General features: G+C 43.0%; 1 protein-coding gene and 1 long non-coding RNA gene across 9 annotated transcripts in view; one reads left to right on the top strand and one right to left on the bottom strand.

Annotated features, from left to right (window-relative positions):
• Positions 1 to 24213, bottom strand: part of INF2 (inverted formin 2) — a 100011-nt gene that overhangs the window by 53069 nt on the left and 22729 nt on the right. For 3 of the 8 annotated variants that reach the window (XM_073570315.1, XM_073570333.1, XM_073570324.1), the window contains exons 2-4: positions 16102 to 16495; positions 14256 to 14371; positions 7317 to 7476 (exon numbers count right to left, since the gene is read on the bottom strand). In XM_073570315.1, the coding sequence (XP_073426416.1) occupies positions 7317 to 7476; positions 14256 to 14371; positions 16102 to 16495 (670 nt within the window). Of the gene's footprint in view, positions 1 to 951; positions 1263 to 1829; positions 1853 to 7316; positions 7477 to 14255; positions 14372 to 16101; positions 16496 to 23805; positions 24028 to 24213 lie in introns of those variants that run through there. The other 5 variants (XM_073570342.1, XM_073570379.1, XM_073570369.1 and 2 more) reach the window with 5 other exon arrangements.
• The window catches only part of LOC141085178 (uncharacterized), a 131676-nt gene continuing 129894 nt past the window's right edge, over positions 22432 to 24213 (top strand). Inside the window, exon 1 of the long non-coding RNA XR_012231225.1 lies at positions 22432 to 23769. This is a non-coding gene — a long non-coding RNA (uncharacterized lncRNA). The remainder of the gene's footprint in view (positions 23770 to 24213) is intronic.

Genomic DNA, 24213 nt, shown 5'->3' with positions numbered 1-24213 from the left:
ACTCCTCCTCCATTGTTGAGTCAGGTCCTCTGTTTGTTTTCCCACCTCTCACTACAAAAAGTTTTAGGCTATGTTCACATGGTGTTTTTTTTTTTTTTTTAAGGAATTCACCAAAACCCTTTAAAAACAAATCCTCCAGTTTAGGTCTATGGGAAATCCACTTAAGGCCATGTTCACATTTGTTTTTGTATATATTCTTTAGAAAATTTCAATAATATAACAGGAAAGGAAAAAAGGGTAAATAACATGTTCACGCAAATTTAAAGCTGCTTTTTACAGTTCCAGAAATCTCTTTTTTCTCTCTCCTGGCTGAATTGGAAAACCGATGCATTCTTAAAATCTGCAGCGTGTCATTTAGTTGAGGGATTTTTTTTTCTTCGCTAAAAGCGCTGTTTATTAAACAAAGAACATGTAATCCACACCCAAAAAACACTGCAAAAAAAAAGTGTAAGAAAAGCCACACAAAAAAAAGAATTTTTAAACCAGCAGTTTTTTGTTTTACCGCCAAGAGAACAGATTTTGGCTGCAGAAAAAAGCAGCAAAAGGGCTTAATGTGAACATAGTGTTCATGGGGTTTTTTTTTTTTAATGAGCTTTTACTTTTTTCATAAAGAAGTTTTAAAATAAGAAAAACAGGAACACCTGGGGAGGGGGGTTGTCTGAAAGGAACTCACTCTTAGCTAAAGTTTTCTTTGCAGCATTTTAAATAGACTGTCCCAAGTTTAATAAAACTCTCCCAAAGACAAAAAAAAAAGTTTCCTAGAAAAACTTGATTTTTGAATTATCCAAAAACCTCAGTGTGAACATGACCTAAAAATCCTCCTAAAATGTAGGGGGAAAGACTTGGGGACATATAGAAATATGTCCCGCTTGCCTCAAAAAAAAAAAAAAAAATGTTGCAACTTGTAAAAAACCCCCCACTTTTATTATATATATTATATTCCTAACTTACTGTGACCAGGATTCATCAGCAGGCAGCATCAACCATAGGCACAAACGACAGAGGCGTGAAGCAGTCCCTGGGGCATCACTGACGACCCACCATGGACTGACCTGCCTCACTCTCACCCCATGACAACCCCTCACACACCTGGAGCCAGGTTACAGATTGCAGGTGGGAGGTTTCGTTTTAAAGTTTCCATTCTGTTCCATCATTGAAGGGGTAATCGAATGATTTATTTTACAGACCCGATCTGTTGGTGATTTTTTTTTTCCCCAAATCTGCTGGAGCTCAGGAAGTCACATGGAATCTTCTCCAGGATTAGTTTTCCAGGTGATGTGGAAGAGAGTTAATTAACTGAAATTTTCATTTCAGTGTATATTTCAAATTCACCACTAGGGGGAGACATTTTGCCTTTAACCAAATTGAGGAACGGAGAAAAATTTATGCGAAAAACCGTGAAAAATATCCAATAAACTCATGCCTAGCGGTGGAGAGAGGTGGGTCTGTATCTATGGCTGTAATTATTATTTTTCAGCAGCACGCATAGTAAAAAAAATAGTAATAAAAAAAAAAAATATAGTAATAAAGAGTAAAAAAAAGCATTGGACACAGATGTAGCAAACATTCGGCTGCAAAAAGAATGGAGCTCCTGACCCAAACCCAAACTCTCCAGCTTCATACATGCCTATACTCTTTTCGAACCGTAAAACATGAATGTGTGAAACCCCCCAAAGAGTTCTAGCCTCTGTACCAAAGAACATTTCCATTCACTGACAGCAAGCAGTGGTGAAGAACTGAAACAAATCGACTTAGAAATTTGCTTTGTCTCAGTCTCCCATGGGGTTTAATAGAAAGTGATCATACTTGCATTATTAAAAACCACCTACTTTGGATTTAAAGGTGTTGTCCAGGATTAGGGAAAAAAAATAAATGGCTGCTTTCTTTTAGAAACAGCGCCACCCCTTAACCATGGCTTTTGTCTAATATTGCAGCTCAGCCCTCTTAAAATCAATAGCGATGAGCTGCAGTACCATCCACAACCCATGGATCAGGGTGGCGCTGTTTCGGGAAGGCCCCTTTTATTTGTACATCAATAGACCCTATAGATGCATAGGAACCAGACGATATTCAGCATAAAGATATATAAAGCGCTTTATCCTCCCCTGAAGAAGCCACACAGTGTGTGGCGATACGCGTGGGGCCTTGCTCCCCCCACCAGCTGCTTCCAGCATTTTCTGGCATTATACATCTTTATGCTGAATATCGTCTGGTCCCTATGCATCTATAGGGTCTATAAACTTTCCTTTTTTGGGTCAGGTATTGAACAATTGTGTGGGTTTTTTTTTTTTTTTTGACCTGTTAATTCTTTTTTGGCTCATATGGTGCTGTGAATAGCGGCTTTTTACACCTCACATACACAGACCTATGGGTCTATGTATGACTACACTATTTTACATTGTTTGTGATATTCAATATGTTGAGGTGGCTTGTTTGATATTTACCCAATGTCACTGTTGCTATGTGGAGTTTTTCTGCTGTGGGAGTATCATCATATCATTATTTCATGATTTAAGATGATTGCAATTTTTTGCAACTTTTAATCTGGTTTTAATGTTTTTTGCCGTTTTGTGTATGTGTCAGGTATTGATGTATAAATAAAATTTATCTTTTGTACATTTTGTAGAGTTCCCATATGTAGATATATTGTTTTTCTCTTTTGTTCTTTGTATATCCTAAAGATTTACCATGTAGGGGTATTTCCATTTCAGACATTTATAGCCTACACATGAATGTCCGTTATATCCAGGTTCCATTTCTGGGCCATACTTGTGTTGAGACTGTGACTCTGCCTGACCAGGGGAAAATGGAGAAAGGCCATGGTTGCACAACTTTCTCCAGTCCGTTCTACAAAGGAAATCTGGAAACTGCATAGTACAGCAGGAATGAATGTAGAGGGTCGTGGAGGCACAGCCACAAGAGGTGTGAAATTGGGCCCCGTTCTCCACATGGGGTCTAGTGATGTATCGTGTGAAGGGGGTCAGGGGAGCAAAAGACTAAAGGGAGCAGCTTTTTTGCCCCACTACTTTCCCACACTGTTCTCACTTTTCAGTAAAAGTGGTCGGCACCTACAAGCATCAGACCGTCTTGGTGCTCATCTAGCATTGCCTATGCAGAGCGCAGCAGGCGAGAGGAGTTTCCCCATCAGCTGCTGTGCTCTGTATAGACAGTAACCAAAATGATAAAGAGCAGCTTCAGGAATTGAGCTTTGTGGCCTCAGTTGCTGCCAATGCAGAGCGCAGCTGAGATGACAGAAGATGAGCAGCTAATGAATGAAGAGAGCACTGGGTCATGTGCAGTGTACAGCAGGGGTCAGTACTGTCTTTATTCATTACTAATAGCGGGTTTTACAGTGTTTTTTTTGGTTTGTTTTTTTACACATTTTCTAACTCCCGCTAGGGTTATGGATGGATTTATGGTTAATTTTAAAGCTAGGTTTAAGCTTACAGCAAGGGTTATGGTTAGGGCTAGAGCTTGGGTGGTTAGACTTACAGCAAGGGCAAAAATTATGGTTAGGGTTAGATTTAGGACAAGGGCAAAGGTTATGTTAGGGTTAGCGTTACAGCAAGGGTTATGGTTAGGGCTAGAGCTAGGGTTAGATTTAGGACAAGGGCAAGAATTATAGTTAGGGCTAAACCGAGGGTTAGACTTACGGCAAGGGTTATGGTTAGCTTTTATGAAGTGGTAAGCTATAGACTGGACCAAGCTGAGTCATTGGACGTGGTATATCTTGAGTTTTCCAAAGCGTTTGATACCGTGCCACACAAGAGGTTGGTATACAATGAGAATGCTGGGTCTGGGGGAAAATGTGTGTAAATGGGTAAGTAACTGGCTTAGTGATAGAAAGCAGAGGGTGGTTATAAATGGTATAATCTCTAACTGGGTCGCTGTGACCAGTGGGGTACCGCAGGGGGTCGGTGTTGGGACCTATTCTCTTCAACATATTTATTAACGATCTGGTAGAAGGTTTCCACAGTAAAATATCGATATTTGCAGATGATACCAAACTATGTAAAGCAGTCAATACAAGAGAAGATAGTATTCTGCTACAGATGTATCTGGATAAGTTGGGAACTTGGGCCGAAAGGAGGCAGATGGGGTTTAGCAATGATAAATGTAAGGTTATACACATGGGAAGAAGGAATAAATATCACCACACACTGAATGGGAAACCACTGGGTAAATCTGACATGGAGAAGGACTTGGGGATCCTAGTTAATGATAAAACCTACCTGGAGCAACCAGTGCCAGGCAGCGGCTGCCAAGGCAAACAGGATCATGGGGTGCATTAAAAGAGGTCTGGATACACATGATGAGAGCATTATACTGCCTCAGTACAAATGCCTGGTTAGACCGCACATGGAGTACTGTGTACAGTTTAGAGCACCGGTGCTCAGGAAGGTTATAATGAAACTAGAGCGAGTACAAAGGAGGGCAGCAAAATTAATAAATTAATACCCAGAGAGAGTAACAAAATTAGGATTATTTAGTCTAGAAAAAAGATGACTGGGAGGGCGATCTGATAACCACGTGTAAGTATATAAGGGGACAATACACATGTCTCTCTGAGGATCTGTTTATATCAAGGAATGTGAGGCTCACAAGGGGCCATTCTCTGCGTCTGGAGGAGAGAAGGTTTTTCCACCAACATAGAAGAGGATTCTTTACTGTTAGGGCAATGAGAATCTGGAATTCCTTGCCTGAGGAGGTGGCGATGGCAAACTCAGTCGAGGGGTTCAAGAGAGACCTGGATGTCTTTCTAGAGCGTAACAATATTGTATCTTACAGTAATTAAATTCTTTAGAAAGTCGTAGATCTGGGGATTTATTCTGATGGAATATAGGCTGAACTGGATGGACAAATGTCTTTTTTCAGCCTTGCTAGCTATGTTACTATGTTAGGGCTAGACATAGGGTTAGACTTACGGCAAGGGTTATGGGTAAACTTACAGCAAGGGCAAGAATTATGGTCACGGTTAGAGCAAGGGTTAGATTTATGAAAAGGGCAAGGATTATGGTTTGGATTAGAGTTAGGGTTTATATCCATGTGTGTGAAAAAACAAAAAAACTTTCCGATATCAGGATGGAAAAAAAGGACGAGTGTCATGAGAGTACAATCCGATTTTCATGTCTAGCATCCAATTTATATCCAAACACAGTGTGAGCTGATATTAATAGCCTGAGAAGCTTCATGGGTATTACCCCCCCCTTCCCAGGTTATAAATATTGGCCCCCAATTAAGCGGGAGCCCACGCCATTTTTTTTCCGAAAAATAATCTTTTATTAATTAAATACATGTACAGTAAGCAGCACACACACACACTATACTAATTGTATTTGTCACAGACATCTATATATCTACCAATTCTACTTGTATTTACTGTATGTATTCCATCTCTTCTATCCTGTCGGCTCCTGCAGTGATTTTACAGTATACTGCACATGAATTACCAGCTTTTCTTCATGTAATATATACAGTATATATATTATATGTGTGTCACACTGACATCTATATATTCTATGTGTGTATATATATATATATATATATATATATCCATTCAATCTATTCTCACCTGTCAGTGTGATTTTACTGTACGCGGCACATGAATTGCCGGCTTTTCAAAGGACACTGGTGTGTAAAAAACTGGACAGCACTCGCATGGTGCGAGTGCTGTGCGATTTTTTTTTTTCCTCACACCCATTGACTTGCATTGGCGAGTCTGGTCCGAGATATGCAGCAAGTCACAGCATGCTGCAATTTTTTTTTTCTCAGTCCAATTTCAGGTGAGAAAAAAATTGCAGATGAGATATAACCCATTGAATAACATTGGTCAGAGTGCAATCCAATTTTTTTAATCGGATTGCACTCGTCCGTTTTTCTCGCAAATGAGCCTTTAGGGTTAGACTTACTGCAAGGGTTATGGATAGGGTTAGGCTTAGGGCTAAAAACTGTAACGATAAAATAAAGCAAAAAAAATATAACAATGCATACCGTATTTACTCGAATATAAGCCGAGATTTTCAGCCCGTTTTTTTGGGCTGAAAGTCCCCCTCTCGGCTTATATTCGAGTCATATACACCGGGGGGTCGGAGGGGGAGAGGGGGTGGGGGTGTCAGGTCATACTTACCCGTCCTGACGCTGTCTCTTGAGCCCCCAGCTTCTCCGCGCTCTCTGTTCCTGCCTTCAGCGGTCACGTGGTACCGCTCATTAAAACTCATGAATATGCGCATATTCATGAGTTTTAATGAGCGGTAATACATGACCGCTGAACGCAGGAAGAGAGAGCGCGGAGAAGCTGGGGGCTCAAGCGACAGCGTCAGGACGGGTTAGTATAGCGATACTCACCTGTCCAGCGTCCATGACTGCTTGCTGCTGTCTGTCATCGGTCAGTGACTTGAGACAGCAGAGGGCGCGGTGACGTGATTAGTGCGCGCCGCGCCCCCTGCAGTCTGAATGTCACTGACTGATGACGCGGCAGATAGCGGTGAGCAGCCATGGACGCAGGACAGGTGAGAATCTGACACCCAACGACGGAGAGGTGAGTATGTCATTTTTTTTATTTTTACATGCAGCAGCAGCAGCAGCAGCGGCAGCACATGGGGGAATAATCTTTAGGAGCTTCTAATGGGGGAACAATCTATGGAGCTGCTTATGGGGGCATAATCTATGGAGCTTCTAATGGGGGCAGCATATGGGGGAACAATCTATGGAGCTTCTTCTGGGGACACCATATGGGAGAATAATCTATGGAGCATTTCCCACCCTAGGCTTATACTCGAGTCAATAAGTTTTCCCAGTTTTTTGTGGCAAAATTAGGGGGGGGTTGGCTTATACTCGAGTATATACAGTAATTTTGTATTTTTAAAATTTTATGCTGGATCTCAACAAAATGCAGAAAATCCCCTGAAGAGTTTAAAGTGCAAACTATAAATCAGCATTTTCATCAATTTACAATAGATGTGCAATACTGAACTGGTGGAAGGATGTCAGGGCTGAAAATAAAGTCCGATAGAGCACACCGACTCCGTCTGCATCATTATAGTCAATAGTCCCGTCAGCGCATATACCCAAATCCCTTTTTGCGTCGGTTTGGATGCAAGTCCTGACTGAGCCACTGAACATAGGAAAAGCGTGTTGTGAACACCGCCTAATGGTTCACGGGGAACAAAACACCTCCCTTTCCCTGTGCACTGTAATCCACCACCACTGGTGTGGTCTACCAGACATTTATGGATTCAGGAGATGGGAATACCTCTATAAGTAATCAATTACTAATCTATAGGAAAGCACCGTATGAACGTACATGCAGACATTACCTATGAACTCGTTTCTCAGCTGCACGCGCAGCCTCAGCTCCTCTGTTCCGAAAATGATGGCATTGATGACGCTGAGCAGCGTGACCATGTAAGGAACATTATCCGCCGCCGAGAGCTCATTCATTATGACACTAAATCGATATTGCTGATTCTTCACGGCCTGTGAGAGAAAGAGAAACCTGATATGTTACACATGGTACATTAATGCTTTTGCTTACCCTCGCTTAGTATATGCAGAAGCATAAACAGTATGGTAGAGGAAACATCTCTTATTTTAAAGAGCAATACACTAAAATAAACAGTTTCTTAAATTGTCATATATACATATATTTATATTGCTTTATATTTATAAATATTTTATTACAATTTATTATATAATTTATTTTCTACATTATGGAATGCACGGTCACATAAAAGAAAAAAATCTGTTGCAACAGATACTGGAAATAAATGTATTTCCTTTTTTTTTTTTTTTTTCGCCCACAGATTTATGGACTCAATTTACTAATGTCCAAAAAGCTTCTTCAAGGATTGAAAACACATGGTTTAATTTTGACACAAACAGCGCCACTCCAGTTCATAGGTTATCTAGTATTGCGTCAAAGTAGTAAAGCTAGGGTGCAATACTAGACACAGCCCTGGCTGGGCTTCATAGGACCACAAAGATGGCAGTGGTGATGATGGACATTGATTGAGGGCTTCAAGTGCACCCAAAGCGCTTTTGATGCTTGAACAAGAAGAATGAAATATGAAGGTCAAAAAATCTCACTCCAATTTAGTTATCCAGTGTCATTCAATGGCATGTAGTGCCCTGCAGTGGCATCATGGCGCCCTGTGTGAACCATAAAGTCTGGTTTCAGCCTTATGAGATAACAGTAGGGATATGTAGCGCCATCTAACGGCACCATGGCGCCAGGTGTGAACCATAAAGTCTGGTTCTGGCCTTATGGGAGCACAGTGGGGATATGTACAGTTGTGGCCAAAAGTATTGACACCCCTGCAATTCTGTCAGATAATACTCAGTTTCTTCCTGATTGCAAACACAAATTCTTTGGTATTATTATCTTCATTTAATTTGTCTTAAATGAAAAAACACAAAAGAGAATGAAGCAAAAAGCAAAACATTGATCATTTCACACAAAACTCCAAAAATGGGCCAGACAAAAGTATTGGCACCCTCAGCCTAATACTTGGTTGCACAACCTTTAGCCAAAATAACTGCGACCAACCGCTTCCGGTAACCATCAATGAGTTTCTTACAATGCTCTGCTGGAATTTTAGACCATTCTTCTTTGGCAAACTGCTCCAGGTCCCTGATATTTGAAGGGTGCCTTCTCCAAACTGCCATTTTTAGATCTCTCCACAGGTGTTCTATGGGATTCAGGTCTGGACTCATTGCTGGCCACCTTAGTAGTCTCCAGTGCTTTCTCTCAAACCATTTTCTAGTGCTTTTTGAAGTGTGTTTTGGGTCATTGTCCTGCTGGAAGACCCATGACCTCTGAGGGAGACCCAGCTTTCTCATACTGGGCCCTACATTATGCTGCAAAACTTGTTGGTAGTCTTCAGACTTCATAATGCCATGCACACGGTCAAGCAGTCCAGTGCCAGAGGCAGAAAAGCAACCCCAAAACATCAGGGAACCTCCGCCATGTTTGACTGTAGGGACCGTGTTCTTTTCTTTGAATGCCTCTTTTTTTCTCCTGTAAACTCTATGTTGATGCCTTTGCCCAAAAAGCTCTACTTTTGTCTCATCTGACCAGAGAACATTCTTCCAAAATGTTTTAGGCTTTTTCAGGTAAGTTTTGGCAAACTCCAGCCTGGCTTTTTTATGTCTCGGGGTAAGAAGTGGGGTCTTCCTGGGTCTCTTACCATACAGTCCCTTTTCATTCACACGCCGACGGATACTACGGGTTGGCACTGTTGTACCCTCGGACTGCAGGGCAGCTTGAACTTGTTTGGATGTTAGTCGAGGTTCTTTATCCAACATCCGCACAATCTTGCGTTGAAATCTGTCAATTTTTCTTTTCCGTCCACATCTAGGGAGGTTAGCCACAGTGCCATGGGCTTTAAACTTCTTGATGACACTGCGTACGGTAGACACAGGAACATTCAGGTCTTTGCAGATGGACTTGTAGCCTTGAGATTGCTCATGCTTCCTCACAATTTGGTTTCTCAAGTCCTCAGACATTTCTTTGGTCTTCTTTCTTTTCTCCATGCTCAATGTGGTACACACAAGGACACAGGACAGAGGCTGAGTCAACTTTAATCCATGTCAACTGGCTGCAAGTGTGATTTAGTTATTGCCAACACCTGTTAGGTGCCACAGGTAAGTTACAGGTGCTGTTAATTACACAAATTAGAGAAGCATCACATGATTTTTCGAACAGTGCCAATACTTTTGTCCACCCTCTTTTTTTATGTTTGGTGTGGAATTATATCCAATTTTGCTTTAGGACAATTCTTTTTGTGTTTTTTCATTTAAGACAAAATAAATGAAGATAATAATAACAAAGAATTTGTGTTTGCAATCATTTTCAGGAAGAAACTGAGTATTATCTGACAGAATTGCAGGGGTGTCAATACTTTTGGCCACAACTGTAGAGCCATGTAGCAGCATCATGGTGCCAGGCGTGAACCATAAAGTCTGGTTCTGGCCTTATGGGAGCACAGTGGGGATATGTAGCGGCATCATGGTGCCAGGCGTGAACCATAAAGTCTGGTTTCAGCCTTATGAGATAACAGTAAGGATATGTAGCGGCATCATGGCGCCCGGTGTGAACCATAAAGTCTGGTTTCAGCCTTATGAGATAACAGTAAGGATATGTAGTGGCATCATGGCGCCCGGTGTGAACCATAAAGTCTGGTTTCAGCCTTATGGGAGCACAGTTGGGATATGTAGCGCCATGTAGCGCCTTATGAGACAACAGTAGGGACTGATCTGTCACTAATGATGTAAACGCTACAAAGCCGACAGTCTCCCTTCACTATCTAATTATATCTCTTAAACTCTTCATTAATCAGCTCTTATATAACTTCTACTCATTCGTTTTATTTCTACCCATAAAAGCATGCGGGAACGATCGTCACAAATACTTTGTACTCTGTAAATGTCACAAAAATTATCCAGAAAAAAACCAAATCTGGTCTGGTGGAGTGGCATTTCCCTAATTAATAAAAAAAGCACACATTTTATCCGGACTAATTACAGCGCCCTTGTAATGTAGGAACGTGAAACCGTCACTTAGCAGAGCTGAGCGCCGAGGGATTAGAGGGTCAGACATTGCATGTTGTGACTGTAATATCATATCACAATTGACCAGAGCGGCCTTATTAATGCAAGAAGCTGATTAATTACAGAAGAAATTCCAGAATTAATTCTAGGGTTGAGATTCATTTTTCTGAAGAGGCCTGTGAAGAACCTAGCTGAAAGGAATGGATGCATTCATTGTGTTCCATCAGGTTCTCCAGACCCATTCCCAATCTTATTAAAAAGGTTTTATAAATAAAAATATAAAAATATACGACTGATTTCTTCTACAAACAGTGCTGCATCTGTCCACTGGTTGTATCTGGTATTGCAGTTGAGCTCAATTTAAGTGAAAAATTAGCCTCCTCCTGCTGCCTGGACGCTCTATTCCTCAGTGCCTTAAAAGCTTATTCATGTGATGGATTGTGGCCTGACTATTCAGGTACTTGGTGTCCATACCACTAATGTGGGCTGCTTCTCTGTTCCTGGATCCCCTTTACAAACCCAGCTTCGCTGGATCACTGCATCTGGGTACCCTCCTATACTGCTCATCATTTCTGCTTTGGACTTGTGACAAACTCAGTTCTGCTAATTTGTTGAGTGAAGCCTGCAGTTCCACTGCCAGATTTGCAATGAACTCCCTGACAAACTCAGCTCTGTTATCTTGCTTTGCTGTTGTACTGCTGCCAACTCTGCATGGGACTCACTGACAAACTCAGCTCTACCCTATATCACCAATTTAGCCCTGCTGTACTGCTGCTAGCTCTGCACTGAACTCCCTGGCAAACATTGCTCTGCTGTGTCGCTGAGTTAACTCTGCAATAATGCTGCCAGCTCTGTTTCACCACTGGTCCGGAGTTATGAAAGGATGAAAGGCTCCAAAATTTACCACAATGTAGGCATTGAATGGCGTAGACCATCTATTGTAAAGAAAATACCTACTGCACATATGGCTCCGCATGTAATAGTAGCCTGTTGTTTGCCCTAGGTGCACTCTGTGCCATGTGCTGGGTCAGTGGGGTCCTAAGGATATATTGGTGCTGCAAAGACTTGTTGACTTGGGAGGAAGGGTGAAATATGGATGGCAAATAGATGGCACAAAACAGGGTGCAACAGTTGAGTGGCCCATTTTACCATGAAGCTTTATTCTATGCCCACTTTTGTTGTATATTTTGTTTTATTAGATAGAGTAGCTGACACATTAACTGAGTATTCAAGGTATGCAGAGTACTCCAAAGCCAGGTGGGGGATTGACCGCTGGCTTCAGAGAAATTTCTGTGGGCCAGTCTGATCACGAGGTTATGCAGGATTGCAAACAGGGTCCTTTTGCTCAGGGGCAGATTATCATAGCTGACACTGGGAAATGGGGTCTAATCAGTGAAAGAAGGAGAAACCCCTAACAATCATTCCTCTGAAGTACAGAAATCTCAATAAGACAACCACTTTATTATAAAGTTATATAAAATCATAAATTTTACAAATTAATTAATAGATCTTGGAATAATACTAAATTCCACAATTGGATGTGTTAAAAAAATATGTTCCTGTGCTGAGATAAATCTTATCGGGTAGCATGGTGGCTCAGTGTTTAGCACTGCAGCCTTTCTACGCCGAGGTCCTGGGTTCTGGTTCCACCCAGGACAACAACTGCAAGGAGTTTGTATGTCCTCCCTATGTTTGGAGAACTCTGGGTTCTCCAGTTTCCTCCCACACTCCAAAAACATACTGATAGGGAAATTAGATTGTGATCCCCAAAGGAGACAGTGGCAATAATGTGTGTAAAGCGCGGTGGAATTAATGACACTATGTAAGTGAGTAAAGTAAATAAATATGTCTCTGCTGTGCACTATGTAGTGGCTGTCTCTCGACATGCAGAGCTACTCCAGTTCATGGTCGGCAAGTACCACAGCTCCTGGCCAGTCTCTTATGATAAGTGAGTATACAGGTGACATGGCAAAAGGCTCATAGCTGCTGCTTTCTGAGGTAACACATTTGCCTGCCTGTTTTATCACAGAAGTACTTCTGCCCTCTAAGCTCATCATGATTCAAGTCAGTGACATATGAACTCAGCGGCCACCAGAGCTCCTGTATCACTGACTGTATTTATAATGAGCTCAGAGGGCTGGAGATGTAGCAAAAATACTTACTCTTGTGATAAAGCAGGCAGTGAAATATGCTACCTCAAAAAGCAGCAGCTGTAAGAACACTGTTGTTTAGTCTGTTTATCGCTTATGCTTTTCTCCTTGGCCAGGAGCTGTTGTATGTGCTGACCATGAACTGGAGCAGCTCTACATGGTTGGACACAGTCATTACACTTTACATAAAGAAGGCATATTTAAAAGATTATCTCCGCACAGGAACTTTTTTTTAACAATTGTGGAACGTATTATTATTCCAAGATCTATTAATTAATATGCAGTTTGTTTGGGAGACAACCCCCTTTACCTTTTTAAATTATATATAATTTGCAGTGTGGTCGAGAAGGTATCAGCATGGGGGGGGGCCTCAGAAGGAAATGCTGGGGACACAATTCTGCACATTCCTCACAGCTCCTCTCATCTGGTGGATACATTGTGCAACAAGATCAATGCAAGAATCAAAAACACATGTTGTATCTAATTAGGATGTGCTGAGAAATCCCAGGCCCTCATCTACAGTGTAACAAGCAGTAATGTAACATTTTGCTAATTCATTTATTCATGTTTTGTTTCCGCCTCTTCTCTTCGTTGTGTTCAGACATTAACTTCTAAAAGAAGAATTTGTCAGGGATGGAAATAAAACGCTCTAGAAATATTCAGTGACATATTACTATACAAGGACATCGGGACCGATGTAGGGTTTATGTAATGTCTAATGGATGAATACTGTAGATACAAGAGGGGAAATCTATGGAAATATTACAGACATCTGCTTAAATGACTATTCCCTGAAACAATCCGGACAGGCTGTAAATCTCTGAACCCGAACTCAACATCCTCATATATAGACATGTAGGAGATAGGGGCAGATTTGCGTCTGGTCTGGACATCGAGGTCCGCATTAATGTCAGACTGGGGTGCCAATACTTAACAATGAACTAGGTAGATTGTTGAATCACTAAGTACAGACATTCACCATCTTATTCATTTAAGTGTATTGTGCCAAGTATTGCTAATATAAGAGAGTGGTGGCCCACACTTGTACAGGGGCCCACCGGAGGATTCTTCTGTTCTCCGGTGAGCCAGTCCAACTCATGTGAAACCGGCTATAGGGAACAGATTGATCAGATGACACAATCTTATTTTGCTTTGTATAACAGAATTACATCACCCTTCCTCTCTTTTACTGTTCAGCCTAGGTTATAAATTCGTGACCCAGGATGCTCAATATGAATGTCGATAACTAAGTGCTGGGGACGCCCCCATCAATTACGAGAACAGGGGTCAACAGTCCCCCATGTGAAAGGAGCAGGCTATGTTCACTGCCACCTCCTCTCCATGGAAAGTCTATAGAGAGGTAGTGTAAAATACTAACCCGAAGTATCCATACAACCCCTTTCAATCTGACAACCGCAGAATCACGGTTGTCATTAAGGGTAAAGAAATGAGAATTTCAATGGAAATTTGCAATGTTGCATCTGAAAATGGCGGCAGATGGAAAGAAGGGGTTCACATGGCTGGAGAAGTTCCTTATAATGCTTACATATAAGTTACCTTGTAATGCTCAAGAGCATCCAAAGCCAAAGCATGGCCCTCCGGGGAGTAGATGCACAGGGCGGCAATCAGCTCAAACACTTGCTTCTTCACCATCATGTTGGATGTGTCAAGAGCTGGAAATGACACATGAGAACAAAAAGATTCAATCCATCGGCCAACGTCTGGGTGACCTGATAACTTTTTATAAGATCTGAAGCCAAGAACGACTGCTGCCGACTACATAGAAAGAAGCCAATCGGTGGTCATTTAGTAGCCTATTAAGGCAGGCAGACACGCAGAGCGATCAGCAATGGAAACTAATATGCGCTTAGACGGTTATTATTCTTGGCAGCACAGGATGAGGTGCTGTCAAGAACAATATTCTTTTTATAAGGAAACCAAAAGATCACTTTGCCAAATTAGCATTTTCCTTGACCTTTGGGTGATCAGATCGGCAGACTATTCACACTGCATGATTATCAGGAAAAAAGCTTTCCTAGGATATTTATGGATAACAACAATACAATGTAAATGCAACTTCGTGGGGTTTTTCGGTTTTGAAAAATCCCTGCTCTCCAACTGCAATTTATTTTGAAAAGAGCAAACTGGACCCTACTCGCCCTCCCCAGGTCCAGTGCTGAGTCACCGCTGCTGCTCCTGATGTCTGTTATTGTCTGCAGAGCTGACATCATGTCAGCTGTGCTGCTGCCAATCACAGAGCTATGTGACTCTGCATGGGTTGATAGCAGGGGACGTTCAGGGCTGCTGAGCATATAGATTGTCCGTGGCCCTGCTGAGGTGACCTCAGCACTGCAGACAATACCTTACACTGGGAACAGAGGTGGAGATTCAGCGCTGGACCTAGAAAAGGTGAGTAAGGTACAGTTTTGTTTAAAAAAAAACAACAACAAAAACTGCAGCTTTGGAAGCAGGAGTTATCTGAAACCAAAAAATTATTTTAGGCTGTTCTTATGAACTCATCCAAAAACTTGTGTGCTCAGTCATTGTACAGGAGGGGAGCTGTGATATTACCTTTTGTGAATGGCAGATCCTGTGCTATTTACTGTATATAGAAGTGTTATCAGTCATCGTACAGGAGGGGGTGAGCTGTGACATCACCTATTGTGAATGATGGATCCTGTGTTTTCTACTGTATATAGAGTTGTTGTCAGTCATTGTACAGGAGGAGGTGATCTGTGATATCACCTACTGTGAATGGCAGATTCTGTGTTATCCACTATATACAGAGGTGTTATCAGTCATTGTACAGGAGGGGAAGAAGTGAGCTGTGACGTCACCAATACTAAATTGTGGATCCTGTGGTTACAACTTTATATACAGTAGATATGTGTGAATGTAATCATGACTATCAGAATAATGAAACTGTTAAAAAGCTATCTGTACAAAACAGGACATCAAAAGAGGCAGCAGCACAGTCCACAGTAGTGAGTGCAAAAATCCTCCGTGAAAATCCCTTAAGTATACAAAGTAAAAGATTAGAGGCAGCACTCCAAGCATAGAAGCTGAAAACAGTGTGAGTCTTTATTCACCCAGATTGCAACATTTCAGCTTGCACACATTTGAGAAAGGCTTCATTGTACAAGTACAAACCAAAATGTTACGGTCTGGGTTCGCTTTCCCCTTCTACCCATGGAGTGGTGCCTTTGCTGCTCAGCTCTGTGTGCAAAAGAAGTATAAATCTAGTATTCGGTCTAGTGGCCATTGTGAAAGTTACAAGATTTCTTTAGATAGATATTTAAAAAAAAAAAGTGAAAAAAAAAAACTTTTCACATGGAAACGTGATTAAAACAATAAGCGATTTTGTGATTCTACATTAATTTTAAATTGAAGAGCTGATCCTCACCTTGAGACAGTTTTCGAACGTAACCTTCATTATTGACAATGTACTCTATTCCCTTATGGGAATTCATTAATGTCCGGACACAGTTAATGCAAGTGAGCTGCAGGAGAGCATCGGAAATCCTGGAAACTCCTCGACCTGACAACCTGTCCAAGGCCTCCAGCAGAAGGTCCAAGCCACTGAGCTCCAAGAACTGCACCATCCAGTTGTCATCGCTGCTCTCGAGTCTCTTCTTCAGGCCAGAATAGTTCACCACCGATGGGATTTGCAAGAGGCGGATGCATAGCTCAGGATCGGCATTCTCTAAGTTGGCTTCACTCTGGTCAGACTCTTGAGGTGAAAGTTTCTCCTTCAGAGAGGCCCACTTTTTGCTCAGTGACATTTTTGGTACCTTTTCCTAAAGAAAAAGAAAAAGAATATAAAGTTCTGAAAAATGGACCATCACGAGGCTCAGATATTGACATGTGCCAGTTAAAAATAAACTTGGATTTTCATACCCAATTCCCAAAATCTAAGCACATTTTGACTTTGGTTGGATGGGTAGCACTGAAAGGGTCATCGGGCAACAATGAGGGCAAATCGGGCATATAGAGAGGCACTTTAGTTGGATCAGGGCCTGATATGGAAAGTCAGCTCCACACTGTCCTATAGATACATGGGCTCATGTGCATGGTCTTATTGTGGCTCTGTACCACCTCCTAGTTGTAGAAGCCATGATATGGCACCCATACAAGTCAATGAGGTTATTCTACATTCCTATATTGGTTCCTGCTGAAATGCGACCTCAAATATTGCTTTTTGGAGAGAATATCCTGATGAAACTATTCCTTATGGCAGCATAGAGGTCCATCATGTGGAGCCGTATGGATCACAAGTGCGACTAAATCAAAGTATTTTCTTTACGCACATTTGGTGACTTGTTCCCTACCCACATCTAAAAATGGGATAGGAATTAGCAAAATGGAGCATGGCCAACAAATTTACTATAATCCACACTAGAAAAATGAAATCCATGCCACATCATACCGGGTGTAGATTTCAATTAACGGCTCATGGATTACCCAATTAGGCCTCTTAATAAAATTTTCTGCACCCCACTCCAGAGGCCTTATGAAACACCCCATTTATTTTCTACTTAATAAAGAACGATTTCAACCAAAATATCAGTAAGTATAGATTAAACCCAGCTTCATGCTTCAGTTTCTTCTTTTCATTCAAGAAAAAAACTCTCCCCCCCCACACCCCATCAGTGTGCCGGACCAGATTTTCATCCATCCAGATTTTATCACAAGCGAGAAAAAAAAAAAAAAAAAAAAAGGAAAGTCCTCCTACACAGCAAACAGTTAAAATCAAAAAGCCCTTGGTTGGCACAGTGATGCATGTACAGTATGTGCTGTGCGGTTTTTTTTTTCACGGACCTATTTACTTAAGTAAGTGATTTCAATACACAAATTCGACAGGTCTTCATTTTTTCGTTTTGCTGACAATAGGAAAATAGGTCTTCCAAAAAAACGGACTTGTGAACAGCTTCATAGACTATGATGAGTACTAGTTCCAGCCATGAAAAACACTAACGGTGTGTGCACACGCTGCAGATTCTGCTGTGGATCCGCAGCGGTTTTGGTCCTGCGGATCCGCAGCAGTTTTTGCTGCGGTGTACAGTAGCATTATAACCTATGTAAAGTGAAAACTGCAGTGCAGATGTGGTGTTTGCAGGTACGCAGGATGCAGTGACGAGTCGCGAGACAATTTGGTGCTTACTAGAATAACGTTTATATGACTAGAGGGAACTTTCCTCAGTCAAGGCTTGATCAACAAAAAGGGGTAACACGGGTTGCCCTCACAGGGGCTCGACACAAGCAAACACAAAACGTTAGAAAACGACTACTCCCGGCAATAGCCGGTCACTATAGGGCCGCGGTATGGCAGACTACGGGTCCGTAATGATAGAGTCACTTAGCTGTCCAGACATCCCACGCCGTTCGGGATGATGGTCCTTCGGCGTAGTAGTTGCTGGGCCCAGTTGCTGAGGTGTCGGCGGAATCTTCGCGCGCTCTGGCACCCTGTTGACCCTGGAGCCCCACGGGCCCCGGCGGAGTCCTTGGACAGATAGGCCGCAGTCCTTGGACTGGGGCAAGCGGCAGTGATGTCGGGTGCCGAATGACGGGCCACCTGCGCAGCTAACGGCTGCAGCGGGGAATCCGCGGCAAGCCGAGGCTCAGCCCCTGCTGCGGATCAGAGCGGGACAGTCGTGGCCGCCAACGACACTGTACTTGCCGCGGCCACTGGTGAGAGTGGGGCGGCTGCGGGTGGCGGGGGACAGGCCGCGGGCTGAGGAGAGGCGGCAGTGACCGCGGGTAGGCCGCAGCCACGGGCTGTGGAGAGGCGGCAGCGGCTGCGGCTTGGACTGGGGCTGCAGTGGCCGCGGGCTGTAGTGGGGCGACGAGTCTCAGCTGTTCGTTTTGGCGCAGTCTCTCTGGGGCCCTCAGTGAGCGTCTTGCCTGGCCCTGGTAAGTTACTCTCGCTTGCAGTTGCTCCCTTCGTCTCCAGCTGCCTCTGTCCCGGTCTGCTGACTCATCGCCCGGGGAATTCCCCGCCCTCTTTATACTGGTTCCTCCCCTAGCTCTCCTGTCTGTCACAACGGTCCATCCCTGAACTCCTTTGGTTCCGGTCCGGACACTCGACGGGGGGGACCGTTCCTCCCACACAGACACTGCGGAATTTTCCGCACGGTTTCAAATCCGCAGCATGTCAATTCTTTGTGCGGATTCCACTGCGGTTTAGCACCTGCTCCATGGCAGGTGTCAAACCGCAGGCTAAACCGCAGAAAAACTGCAGATAAACCGTTTTACCTAAACCGGATTTACCTGCGGTTTTCATCAAATCCGCGCGGAAAATTCCGCAGAGCAATCCGCAGCGTGTGCACTTACCCTAATATGTGTGAGAGAGAGGTATAAAAGACTGGCAACAATTTGGAAGCATCGCTGCATTTCCTTATGGCTCCGGCAAACAAAAAGAATCTGTTCAGGATTAGTCATCTGTCATATTTCACAGAGGACTGAAACTGCTTTGAAACAAACTTGGCACCAGATGGAGAAAGAAATGAGCAATATTAGATGGTAAAAGGAGGACTAGACAAAAACTGGCAGCTCCCAAGATGAGCTGAAGTTTCTGGGGATCAAGTAAAGTCATTAAATACTTTAAAATTTAAAAAATCTGCAATTTCGGCACAGAAATTTTCAGCAAGAATTATTTGTTACTATACATTATACCTCAGAATTTCTGCAAACAAATCCGCACCAAATATGTAATGTGTGAACTTAGCCTTCAGGGTGCGTATTTTAATGAATAATTTGCTGCAGATTTCAACCTTCCAACTGCAAAGAGTTAAATCTGCAGAAAGAATTGACGTGTTGCCAATGTATAACCCTCCGACTGCAGTGTACTTTACCTGCAAAACAAAAAAAAAATCCGTAATGGGTGGATGAGATTTGTTGGGAACTTATCTATTTAGCTGGTGCTATATTACTCTGCAAATTTTTAGCATGCAAATCTGTGTTGAAAATCCACAACTTGTGAACTTAACCTTAAGGTGGTTAGCTATTGGAGACCAATGAGACTTATGTACTGTTCTTACAGTTAACCCAAACCCTTTCCCTGTCATCTTTGGCCTCTAAAGTACATTTTTCTTGAAGAGAACCCACTAGTATATGGAGAAATAGTCAAGGCACAGTATCTACAACAACCAGCTATCAATTGCGGCAATTTTTCATTTTTTTTAACTTCATCTGTTGCGGAAGAGAACCAAACCCTAAAGCTATGTTCCGTAGGAACATATTTACTTTGGACCACCAGCAGTGGAAGCAATACCCCCAGCAGTATGTACTGCTGCAATGATGTGCAAAAGGGTGAAACTTACTTATATCAGCAGTGTGGCAATTAATCTAAAACCCGCAGCTCCTGTCAGTTTATTCTGTGGAAGTATTTCGCAGCCATGATCGGACTGGCCCACCAGAGAACCGGTGGATTCTCCGGTGGGCCCAGGCACTGACACCTGCTGGCATACTGGCCAGCAGCTGCCTAGGGCCCCAACTGCTCCGGGGGCCCCCAGCCAGGATGTGTCGCTAATAGCAGCACACCCAGCTGCTATGGGGCCCCTAAGTCAGCTCAGCCCCAGCTGTTATGGGGTCTTCCTGGTGCCAGCGGAGCAGCTGCTGGAGACAGGAGCCTGTCCCCACTGCTAAAGAGAAATGAATATTCATACTTTGCCACTCCCGCATGGGCGTGGAGTGGAGTGAATACCATTTCATATTAATAGTGAGCAGTGTTAGCCGCCACAGGCTGAAGCTAACATTGCCTGCAGGAGCGGACATACCGCATGTGATGTACCTCGGAGATGTATGTCTGTCTGCATGCGCGCGCGCGTGTGTGTGTATTGGAGATTGGCAATGATGTGGGTGATGGAAAGAGCAGTGATGGGGGTGGCGGGGCAGAAAGCAAAGATGGAGAGGACAATGATGGGGGTGGACTGGGAGAACAATGATGAAGGTGGAGGGGGACTGCATTATACCCTATGAGGGGGCTGCACTATATTCTATCAGGGGGCTACAACATACTATATTGGGGGCTGCATTATTCCCTATGAGGTGGCTACAGTATATTCTATGGAGGGCTGCTATATGAGGGGGTTGCATTATACTTTGAGTGGGCTACATTATACTATATGAGGCGGGCAGCATTATACCATATGAGGGTGCTACATTATATTATATGGGGGGCTGCATTATACCTTATGAGGGAGGCTGCATTATATTCCATTAGGGAGGCTACATTATATTCTACCAGGGGGCTACCCCAACCCCTGCTACATAATTAAGACGTGTACTACCTTATATTATACCCCGATATTAGTGTGGTTTACCAAACAATTGGTGGTCTTGTATTTATTTCTATGTAGCTACATAGTGGGCCCCAAGAATGATTTTTCACCTTTCACATTTTCACCTAATCTGCTATCTAGATCTCTATAAAATTTATATTTTATATATATATATATATATATATATATACACACACACACACACACACACACAGACACAGACACAGACACAGACACACAGTATGTGTGGGTCAATGACATATATATATATACCTATACTATGTGTATACATGTATTCTATTTTAAAATGTGATGTGTGATTTTACAGTATAGCGCACTGAATTGCCGGCTTTTCTAAAGGACACTGGTGTGTATTTCTCACAAGTCACACGCATGGTCCGTGTGTAATCTGTTTTTTTTTCGCACCCATAGACTTGCATTGGTGAGTCTCGGGCGTAATACGGTGCAAATCGCAGCATGCTGTGATTTCACCCATACGTATAATACGGGCGAGAAAAAAACGGATGATGGGAGCTGCCTCATAGATTAACATTGGTCCGAGTACATAGCATATCACAAAGCACTCGTCCGTATTTCTCTCTAGTGTGACTCCGGCCGTAGGCTTATGTTTAGCGTTTTACATCCAAGCTACAAAGAAATATATGGATACAATGTAGTCACCACACTAATAATATTGCCTGGGGTGCAGTCAGGCGGCCGTATAACACGGATGACCATCACATCGCAATGCTCGGACTGGTCAGCGACTCTCCTGACCTGAGCGTGACAGCTGCATAGTAATACATACTGTCACGCTTGGGCTGGGAGGGCCGCTGGCCAGTCTGAACATTGCAATGTGATGGTTGTCCGTGTTATAGGGCTGTCTGACTGCGCCTTACAAAAATAAAGTATCCTCTGTAAATGTGCTCATAAAAACTGGTGACTGGACGCTTTCCAGCTCAGCCAGAAGTCAGCGCTGACCAACAATAGTAGGAAAAGATTTATTTCTTCATCTGAGCTGTATAAGAAACTGGCGCACAGGAAGCGTGGAGCTACAGTATGTTCTGTGCATGTTCCCCGCTCTCTCATTTATTGATATGCAAAAAAGGGTGCAGCTCCCTGATATTGAGCTGCATGGGCTCCCCACTCTGCTGTATGATCTCTCTTAGGGCTCATACTCACATGCGAGAAACTCGGACGAGTCTCGCACGTCAATACCCGACACTGCCGCCGGCACTCGGATCGGAGCGTTCAGCAGCATAGAAATACATGCAGCTGAACACTCCAATCCGAGTGCCGGCGGCAGTGCCGGGTATTGACATGCGAGACTCGTCTGAATTTCTTGCATGCGAGTATGAGCCTTTAGGCACCCATCGCTGTCTCTATAATTCCGGTACCATCAGTGTTTTGAATCCATGTGCCATCCATTTTTTTCCAGTATGGCTTAAGAAGAATCAATTCCAAAGCTTCTTCGATCCTTGCAATGTTAAACATATTCACAGCAATTGTGGTAGGGTGGGACCAATCCACCCTTATTGTAATCATGGGGGTTACCTTTTAATTTCTTGATGCTCCATTTGCAGGGTCTCCAATGTTGCCCCCATTTGTACTGATTTGTATGCATGCTTGCCACTTTTTTTTGGCAACCCTCAGCCTACTAAAGAGTTGAAAGTTTATCATTGAGAATGGACTGTCGGGCAAAGAGTAGGGTGCGTTCACATGCAATTTTTTTTCTGCACAAAAAAAAACAAAACAGTGTTGGCAGGAAAAGCGTGGTTTAAAATGCGCACCTTTTTTGCCACGTTTTTACTTTCGATTTTCCCTCATTTATTAGAATGGGGGAGATGGGAATCACTTGAAGAATTAACATGCTGTGGATTTAAAAAACACCTAAGCGCTCAAAAAACGCAATTAAAAATTCTAGGCACGTGCATGAGATTTTTGATATTTCTTAAAAAACGAGCGAATCCAGCTTGAAAGACCATGTCATTCTTAAACACCTCAAAAAAAAGTTCTGAGAGAATATAGCCTAAGTGGGTATTCACACTGAGGATTTTTTTCCACTGGGTTTCAGGGCAGAAATTCTCCAACACTCGAATAAAAATTTGTGATTTCTGAACTCTTCTTCGTGGTTAATGAAACGTTTCGCCTCAAAAACAAAACTGAGCTGAGCACCTAAGGATGTGTACACGCAAAGTCTTATAAAAGGAGTCATTCCTGCTGGAAAAACTCAGTGCTTGAAAACTTCATAAAGCTCCTGTGTGAACATAGCCTTAAAATCACAGCCCTGGAGGCCACAAGTGTGTGATCACAAGTGATTAGTGTGTGATGGATGAAGAAAACTGATCTTCTGGATGGGAAGAATCAGGTGGAGACATTTAATGAACCCACAGGTAGACTCACTGACATTAGTCCTGAGCTCTGCAGCTCATGGATAATAATCCACCGTGGATTACGGATGAGCACAATGTCCTGGAAGATCTGTACTAAACGTCTGGGCTCGTTCGGCGGTCTTGATTTTTCTCTTGTGCAAAAAGCGCTCCACGTTGGCGAGTTTGATCCGACATTCGGATCGCTATCATAGAAGTCTCCTTTCTTTTGTGCAGACCTCTCGGTCCATGGAAATGCAAATTGGACATATGAACTACCCCATAGACTACGGAGAGCACTAGTATGAGAAAAATTAAAGTCTATGTGAGACTTTCTCCAGAACACCAGCTCTTCAAAAATGCATAGGTGCCCTATGGCTCACGTACGATTCTCCTATGAAGATCATCTACCCGTAGTTTCAGGTGAGACCTTTCCTGTATCCATCACTGTAAACTCACCTTATTGAAAGGACGAAGACGCAGCTTGGAAATCCCACAATCTGCACTCAGGCATCCTGCATGTTCACTATCACTGGCTCATAGAAAACACCATTTAATGAGCCCTTTATGACAAGGGAGGTGCACTGAGTCAGTATGATTACAGCTCAGGTAGCCTATTACTGCTGAATGTTGGGGGTGCAGAGATGGCTAATGCACAAGGACTGCGGCGGTATCTGAGGGGGCTCTGATGCCCATAAGAAACTAGTATTGTAAATGACACATAGCAGGGTGAAGGACGCATGGTGCAGACTTTGCATTGGGGCCTCTGAAGCTTCAAGTTATGGCTCTGGGTGAACGTAAAGTAGGACGACAAGATTTATATTAAATTATTGAATTGCTGTCATATTGTTGGGAAATGTATACAGA

This window comes from Dendrobates tinctorius, unplaced genomic scaffold, assembly GCF_039654945.1.
Source record: "Dendrobates tinctorius isolate UK_male_01 unplaced genomic scaffold, ASM3965494v1 ptg000006l, whole genome shotgun sequence".
NCBI lineage: Eukaryota > Metazoa > Chordata > Amphibia > Anura > Dendrobatidae > Dendrobates > Dendrobates tinctorius.
This window is presented reverse-complemented; position numbering and strand designations above follow the sequence as displayed.